This window comes from Populus nigra, chromosome 15 (assembly GCF_951802175.1).
Source record: "Populus nigra chromosome 15, ddPopNigr1.1, whole genome shotgun sequence".
Classification (NCBI taxonomy): domain Eukaryota; kingdom Viridiplantae; phylum Streptophyta; class Magnoliopsida; order Malpighiales; family Salicaceae; genus Populus; species Populus nigra.
In genome coordinates, this window is record NC_084866.1 from 4,652,625 (window position 1) to 4,661,171 (window position 8,547).

At 36.1% G+C, this 8,547-nt stretch overlaps 2 protein-coding genes across 2 annotated transcripts; both read right to left on the reverse strand.

The window, feature by feature from the left end:
- Window positions 1-1,636: 1,636 nt before the first annotated feature.
- On the reverse strand, window positions 1,637-5,931 carry LOC133674741 (putative pectinesterase/pectinesterase inhibitor 45). The gene is made up of 3 exons (XM_062095950.1): window positions 3,125-5,931; window positions 2,799-2,959; window positions 1,637-2,521 (listed from the first exon to the last, which is right to left on the reverse strand). The coding sequence occupies exons 1-3, from the start codon at window positions 4,054-4,056 to the stop codon at window positions 1,833-1,835; spliced, it is 1,782 nt and encodes a 593-aa protein (XP_061951934.1). The 5' UTR covers window positions 4,057-5,931; the 3' UTR covers window positions 1,637-1,832.
- A 46-nt stretch (window positions 5,932-5,977) lies between these two features.
- LOC133674742 (trimethyltridecatetraene synthase-like) lies at window positions 5,978-8,280 on the reverse strand. Its single transcript, XM_062095952.1, has 2 exons — window positions 7,268-8,280; window positions 5,978-6,753 (listed from the first exon to the last, which is right to left on the reverse strand). Exons 1-2 carry the CDS (start codon window positions 8,171-8,173, stop codon window positions 6,127-6,129), a joined length of 1,533 nt encoding a protein of 510 aa, XP_061951936.1. The 5' UTR covers window positions 8,174-8,280; the 3' UTR covers window positions 5,978-6,126.
- Window positions 8,281-8,547: the final 267 nt, after the last annotated feature.

Genomic DNA, 8,547 nt, shown 5'->3' on the forward strand with positions numbered 1-8,547 from the left:
AAATAATTATTATTTTGAGTGTATCTTTGCCCGAGACAAACTCTAAGTACATAATTATTACCTTTAGCTCATCTTCTATGTTATTTTCCATGATGTTTTCAATTTCTTTACGCTTTTGAGATAAAAAGCTATTGTATTTAGTTTTATCATTAGTGATTCTATATGTTTTTTTTAATTGATCTTACCATGAAGTATATTAATTAAATATAATATAAAACAAATATAATTTTAGTTTGTTATAAAAATGGATAAATCTATGACTGACTTCTATTTAATAAGATTAATTATATTCCTAAACTTATTTTGGTTAAACAAATATGTAAAATAACAATAATAATTCATAATTCAGTAATTAGGTCTACAGTATTTGTATGATTACAAGATATGATACATGTATTAATTTCAATGACTTGGGAAAAAATACATTTATTTTCTTATTAATTAATGTATAATTTATTAATTTATCCATTAAATAATATCTTAATTCATAAATAAATTTTTATGGTTATAGAGATATTAATTTATAAAGGTTCTATCGTATGGGAGGACATGATCAACTTAGGCAAAGAAGGAAGTTTTGTGAGCTCATTAAGCGAAACATGGAGAGCCAACAATAATAACGTTTTAAGTTCTGGGTTTGGATTGATATCATTAGAGGAGGCTTTTAAGAGATGAAGACATGCTTGGAAAGCATGAATCAGAGTACCTTGTCACGTTACACGTGGTTCTGATGGACTGAGCTGAGCTAGTTTTAGATGAGGGATTTTTGTCGTTGTATTGCCACCTTATGTATATTTTAATTAATTTTATGAGTTTTAAAACTAATAATTATTTAAACTTTTAATGATCAGAACTAGAATTCGTAACTATTAAAGAATAAATTTAAAGTTTAACTAATTGAATTACCATGATTTGTCGTTGCATTTATTGTTTATTGTTGCTGAAGTACCTACCAATGCACTGATAATGGTTGCGACCAAAACCACGGCAGAGGCAGCGATGATTATGAGACGTTTCCGGGACTTCCTGCTTGCTCATCTACTTAGCTATAGCTTGTGAAAGAGTTACCTTTATATATATATATATATATATATATATATATATATATATATATATATTCTTTGTAGCTCATGATTTTATTGTGTAAGTCAACCAAATAATGCAAATTTTGGAGCATGTGAATATATATTTTCCATGCATATCCCTTATGGGGTTGGCATTGGGAATTACTGTTCATTTTTTAATGAGAGAGCTAGCAACCAAGTTTTTTTTTATCTTTTTCCCCTCTCCATTTGCTTACTTTGGCTCGGTTACATGGCATGAGTAACGGAGACAAGAAGACCTAGGACTTGGTCCCTAGTTAGATGCAGCGTCCATTTGCCTGAATTTGAAAATTTCAAAGGCAGCTTGATCCAAGTCAACGTACAATCTACACACAATCTTACCATGAATTACTAATGTATGAATATAGTTCCTTTATATTACACACACACACACACACACATCTTGTATTGTAACTTCTGTCGCAGAAGTAGAGTAAGAAGATATCATGAAATTTCTCTAAGATTGTTTATCCTGTTTGAAATTTACAACATCACATTGAGATGGAAAATGCAGTCATCACATAAGTCTGTGCTTGTCGCAAAAGGTTGAGCTCTCCTCTCAAGTTGATTAGAATAGAAATAATGACCTAAGTAATCTCTCTTAAATATGTGTTATATCAAATTCTGTAATATAATTTAAGAGATTGAGGAAATGAGATGACAAAAACAAAATAATGACATAGCAACATTCTTCTCCACATCAAATCTTCAGTTTTGACCACTCCTCAATTAAAACAAGCCAAGGTGAATAGGAGAGCCGGTAGCACTAATCCAATCCCCTTGATAGAAAGGCTCAGCAGTAAATTTCATGGCCTCTTCATTATTAATGATATGATAGCCAGGCCACTTGATCCTTGCAGTTGTCTTTGCACCAGCCCCTTTATTGTTGTACTCTGCATAATACAGAGTTTTGAGTCCAAACTCTCCTTGCCATGGTAGCCATCCATCAGGGTGAATAAAATCACCAATCGTTGATTCCATGATAATAGTTCTTGAAAATTCTTTCCAGGGCCTTCCAAGGTAACTCCTGATCTTGGTCTTTACAGGAACCAAGTCCTTGTCTGGTTCGATGCGACAATTTTGAAGAACAATTCCAGTAGTTTCATGTCCGTCAACCCTACCCTGGGCCGTAATGAGATTTTGTTGGTTTTCCAATGGTTTCCGGACAGTAATAAGGCAGTTCTGGAAGATGGCTGTTGCATCTCCAAAGATGAAATCAACAGTGCCGGTAATGACACAGCTTCTGTAGAATTGGCGGTGTGTTTGTGCATACAAGGTATCTTGGTACCCCTCAAAACGACAGTTCAGGAATATTGCACGATCAGCTTGGACTCTGATAGCCACAGCCTGATGTTTCTCTGGACCTGCTGTGTTTCTGAATCCCATAGCTTTGCACAAAAATCCATCTCCTAACACCGCTGCAGAACGTATATTTCATGTTAAAATCCTGGTATAGGAGAAAGGAACTTGGAATGCAAGTTCTAAGGTTGCAAAATTTAGTTCCAGTTTTTTTTGTCATTTAGGCTGCTGATAAGAAGAATGAATCTAACTAGCAATTTTTTTCTACTTTGATGAGTTCAAATTGTATTTTTAGCCGGATAATCTGATAGCAATGCTATTCAGACATCATTCCGATGAACAAAAGATTTGCATAATGTAGTTGTTAGGATCAGAGTGTCAAAGCGATCAATATACCAAAAGTGGCAGTTCTGAAAGTTTGAACTCCGTCAGCAAAATTTTTGTTCCCTGTCACAATGGTCTTTTGTGATCCATCACCGTAGATAGTGATGTTCGCCATCTTCTTTGTCACTGTCACGGTCTCATCGTAAATTCCCTGTTTAACAAAGATAACATACCTGCATTACCATGAGAAAATATAAGCCATTTTTCACCCAAAATAAATATGTTGGCTAAGAGCATAAAGCATTAACCGAAATGGTCGTTTAAGATATTTTTCAAACGATGAATTATCATCAATTAACGTAATAGTTTCATATACCAATGTCGTAAAAATTGCATACCGTCCTTCATATTTTGCTGGCATGGCCGCCAATGCTTCGGAAATACTTTGGAAGTCACCACTACCATCTTTTGCCACAGTAACATTTGGTTTTGGCTTGTCTTTACTAGCACCCTTCAATATTCTGCGATCCTCATTACTCATCCATCCAGGAAGGTCATCCTTGTTCAATGCGGGTGAATTGTCTTCCTTTGCCAGAAGCCGACGGTTAAGTGTTGCTGGAAAGGGAAAACTTTTCATGAATGAAGTCAATGATGAAACCATCGCAAGGGAATTGCTGGTGAGCTCCTTAGATGCCTTAAATGTCTTTTCCATGTCAGATTTCAATTTTCCCTCAGGGAATCCATCAATGCAAGTTTGTTGGTAAGACATGACCGCACTGAGCCAATTGTTCAAGTCCGGGGCATTTTTAGCAAGCTTTCCCAGATCATCACCAACATGGGCAACAGAGTCTTTCAATTCTTCTTTAGCATTCTCAACGAGTTCTAGACAATCTTCAAATGCAGCTTTCTCCCGTGGGTCGTCGAATTTGAAGGATGAGGCTTTCTTTAAAACCTTTTTCATCTCTTCATCGGCTGCTTTGATTGCTATCTTGAGAATATTTTTGGGTTGAACCAAAGAAGGGTCCTTTTCCACTTCCTTCTCGAGGGTTTTTTGGCATGTCTCCTGGTAAGTGGTTGCATTACATACCGTTTTGATAACCCTGGAGACACGTGATATCGGTTTTGTGGATTCTACAGGCTGAGGCACAGCTGATCCTCCGTTGTTTCCTGGGCTGCTCTTGTGATTAGAGACAAGGGCGAAAACTCCAGCACCAACTATAACAAAGAAAGCAATACCAGAAACTGCAGCAATGGCAACTTTCTTTCTAAGTTTTTGTCGCCTTTCTAATCTTCTTCTCTCGGATAGGAGATCAAAATCTTGGAAAACCATTTTGACAACAATATTTTTGAGGCAGAGATCTCTCTGCCTTAGAATTCAGCTAAGGCAGAGAGAAGAAGAGATGCGAAAGATGGAGAATGTGTTTTCTGCTATTCTTTTTCTTAAGGTCGCAACAATATCGTTGGTTATGAAATTACAGATTATTGTTAAGTAAACGACAGAAGGGATCTGATCAGGAGAGTTTTAAGGTAATCTATTCAAAACTTGGTTAACTAAGGGTTTTACAAAAATAGTTGAAAGAGAATTTGTCCCTTATAACCGCAGTTCCCGCGAATTCTGTGGCCTTCAAATTTGCCAACACTGCCATATTATGTCTGCACTTCCATTTCATGTCTCTGTCTTTCTTGATTTGCAAATTGCAAGGAAATGATAATTTCAGTCTCTAACATAGCATCCAATAGTTTCGAACTCGAACATGCTGTCTCCCTCTCATGCATGGATTAAGGATCATGGAATTTGTCCCTTTCGTTCTTTTTTTTTTTAAATTGAAAATTGGCCACGCTGAGCACTCATTAAATTCCTCAAATTAGGTGCATACAAAGCTTATGTTACTTAAAATAAATGATTGAAGCTAGATTTCATCTCTAAGGAATCGCTAATTAACTCGTTAAGAAAATTATGTTAGTGATGGCCATGGAGATCATGGTGATGGTGTTAGTAATTATATGACTCTAAACATGAACAATCATATTAGATACATAATGATCTTAGAACTTCATATATAATTTTAATATTTAAAATAAATATTTAAAGAAAGTTTTAAAAGAAAGTATACTTGGATCTATAGTAAATCCATTTAGAGATTGAAATATCGGATATGATTTGTTGAACAAAATCGTGTGAATAAATTAAAGTTAAGGGTCGGGTCCTGAGTTTTATGGGTCAATCCGAGTCAACCTAAAAAAATTAAAAAATATATATTAAAGTTTTAATATTTTATATGAAAAAATTAAGAAAAAATTCATATGAATAAATAATAAAGTTTTAAAAAATATTTTAAATTTTTTTATTTCACATTAAAAAATAATATGTTATTTTTTTAATTAAAAAGAAAAAAATTTTAAAAGAAGGGCACATACAACCCTAAATTTTCCATACCTCTACCAAAAATAAAAATTAGTCGCCGCCTCCTTACTTTGGATTTTCTCTCCCAAAACTAGTAAAGCTTCTCTTTTCACTTGGCAAAGCAATTGCCACATAGACCTAGCCACAACTTCTATCATCCCTCTCTTAGTCATTTCCTTGCCCTTTTGGTCAAAACTAGAGAGCCCCTCCTTTCCCGGCTCTTCAATGGTGATTTGTTTGTTTTTGCATTATTTTTATTTTCTAATAGCATTAAAGGTCTGAAAATCAAATAGCATAAATCATTCATTTATGTGTTTTTTTTTTAAGATTGGCCTTGCGCATGACAACAAACTTCTCAACCAATTTGTCTCTATTGAGCCAGTTTTCATGGATGACTAGAGCATTTACAAATAACAGCTCATTATAGAAAAAATAAAGAAATAAAAAGAGAAGCTGAATGACATAAACCACATATGAAGAAGAGCCGGGTCTTGTTCGAGTTCTTCTAGGTCACCAGGATCATCAGGCGACCCATCAAGTTGCCCGAGTTTTACCAGGTTATTGCACCTAATGGTGTTTTAATAAACTGAAACTGGTTTAGTTATCAAGTTGATCGTATCTCATATGAACTCGTAAGGGCAGAGTGGATTTAATAACTATACTTACCAGGACTGCTGCCTGGATGATAGCCCTTCTCAGAAAAAGGACAAGAAAGCAGTATTCTTGGAAATATCCTGTCAAAATATTGATGCGACAAATCGATTGAGGTGGGGCTTTTCTTATCTTTGTGCAACAACAGACCTGCAATTAGCTTGAGAAACGCTTCCCTTCATAATACATTAACAAGTTCCATAACATTGATGAATATTTTATTGAAATAAAGTCTTGCAGCATTACCTCACAAACAGTGCCACATTGATACAGAGTGCATTTGTAGATGAAAAAACTATGGTCGCAGCCCATTACAGGAGCAAAACATGTTTACAGTATTACATGCTAATTATAAAGATGAAGTGGGAGTCGAGGCTTTGCCACTGCAACAGTTGGGTACTTTCTCTGTGTTGCCAATCCAAAAACTTCATCTCGTTTCACATCTTCTGGTTTTATTCCAGGAGGCAATTCCCAAGTAAATCCGTGCAACATGTTAGCTAAGCTGACAAGAATCATCTTTGTCCCAAGGGGATAGCCAGGGCACATTCTTCTCCCAGAACCAAATGGCAACAACTCAAAGTTATGTCCTTTAATATCAACTCCCTTACCGATGAACCTTTCTGGCCTAAAATCCTCAGGATCTTCCCACAGATCAGGGTCTCTACCCATACTCCATGTGTTAATGAAGATTCTAGTTCCTTTAGGAATGTCATAGCCCCCAACTTTACAATCTTGTAGTGCCAAATGGGGTGCAAGCATAACAGCAGATGGATGCATCCTCATCGCCTCTTTCATTATTGCTTCTATGTATGGAAGTTGAGGGATGTCTTTCTCTTCCACCCATCTTTCTCTTCCAACAACTCTGTCCAGCTCGTCGGTTACCCTTTTGAATAACTGGGGCTTTTTCAAGAGTTCAGACATTGACCAATCCCCCATTGTAGCAGCGGTATCCGTTCCTCCAGCAATCAGGTCCTAGTCATCAGAATGAACAACAGTAAATATTTTAAGCCAATGGGGACTGAAAGGGAAGCATGTTTAAGATCCAAATGTAACAACTCTTGAACTTTGAGTAAAATCATGAAACAAAATAGCAAAGGCATCCGTCTCACCCCTCTTCACTGACCAAAACTAGTGATTGACTACGCCTATTTTTACTCGCTTTTTCTTATTATCTTTTACTATTTTTAAATTTACAAAAATCAATTGTATTGAACAATATGAATTAACAAAAATCATTAATAATATATTTTTTCTTTCTAATTTTTGTTTCTCCAAACTCAGAAGCTTACGTACTAATAATGAGACTGAGAGAGTGACATGTATGTATCATCACAATCTATATTCTACTTTGGCTGTTCGGATGACAAAGTGAAGTCCTTTTTGTTTAGGAAAAAATTAAAAAGGGAAACAAAGTGATCTATGAAGGAAAATGGAAAGGAAAAATTAGGAAATAGTTGAAAGAGACAATTAAAAAAAAGGAAATTACCTGTGTCAAACCCTTGATGTTGTCTCTAGTTAACTTAACTTCAAGCTCGGGGTCATCAGCAAGCTGCAAGAGCAGATCCACCATGTCTTTCGGCTGCCAGTTTTTGGTTGTTTTTCTCCTAACGTTGTGTTCATCAATGACATGGTCATGAAACTTATCAAATCTTACCTTGAGCTTTTTCATTCTCTTCACATAACCCTGCAAGTCCAAGAAATCTAGCCACGGGATCCAGTCCCCAATGTTCAACACCCCATTAAGCAAGAACAACTCATCTAGCATTTCCTGAAATTCCTCGAGTGTAACTATTTCTTTTTCGGATTCCGATGCACTGAAGTACTTCTTGCCCAACACAATCCTGCTAATAATGCTAAGAGTGTAATGAGAGAGATAATCTTTAAGCTCAATAGACTTACCACAGTTGCGATATAGTCGTCTTGTAAATTCACGCATCTCCTCCACTCGCATGTACTCATAGGACTCCAGTCTTTTTGCACTAAACAGCTCAGTGAGGTAGATTTTACGACCTTGGCGCCAGTAAGGTCCATAGGGTGCCCAAGCAAGATCGGAATACTCATAAGTTGTGTACTTGCCAGCAGCAGTTTGAGGTCTGCTAGCAAACATGTGATCGTAAGTCTTCAAAATTTGCTTTGCCATGTCCAGTGATGAGGTAACCATAACTGGATAGGACCCAAAATGGAGCTGCATAGTTTTTCCATACTTGAGAGACAATTGGTGAAGAGATTGGTGAGGGAGAGGACCCAGAAGGTTGAAGTTGCCAATAATTGGCCACGGTTTAGGACCTGGTGGAAGTTTCAATGGGCTAAACCAGGATTTAAAAAAATTTGGGAGGTAAAGAAGGGCAAAAAGCCATGCTACTACCAAAACAATCAACGAGAAAGCATCCATTGGGGAGATGAAACTCGTGGTTGCAGTAGGTCGCAGTGTTACTGGAAATTTGGTGTGGGTTTTGCATGGTTTTATAGACAAGTTTTGCACTTACAGGGGGAATGGGGGGTCTTTGCAACTGAGACACGACAACTAATTAATTTATAGTTTTTTTTTTTAAGATGGTTTTAAAAATTGCAAACAATTAAGATCAACAGTATTAAAGTGTGTCTCCAATATTCCAAAAATTGCAAATATTGGAACACACACATGAATAATGTACCTCAAAGCATGGACCATCAGCTGCAACATTTTTGTTCAGCTTTCTTCTTGTTTGTAGCTTCTTATAAGATATCTATTTCTTGGTACATTTTGCCATTTAAAGTGTTTCAGAA

Bases quoted from the DNA above. Each gene is read 5' to 3' on its own strand.
- LOC133674742 (XM_062095952.1), bottom strand. From the start codon at position 8,173: ATGGATGCTTTCTCGTTGATTGTTTTGGTAGTAGCATGGCTTTTTGCC. The intron at 6,754-7,267 runs GTAATTTCCTTT...TCTGATGACTAG, and splicing joins ACATCAAGGGTTTGACACAG to GACCTGATTGCTGGAGGAAC.
- LOC133674741 (XM_062095950.1), bottom strand. From the start codon at position 4,056: ATGGTTTTCCAAGATTTTGATCTCCTATCCGAGAGAAGAAGATTAGAA. The intron at 2,960-3,124 runs GTATGCAATTTT...ATGGTAATGCAG, and splicing joins CCAGCAAAATATGAAGGACG to GTATGTTATCTTTGTTAAAC. The intron at 2,522-2,798 runs GTATATTGATCG...TACGTTCTGCAG, and splicing joins TTTCAGAACTGCCACTTTTG to CGGTGTTAGGAGATGGATTT.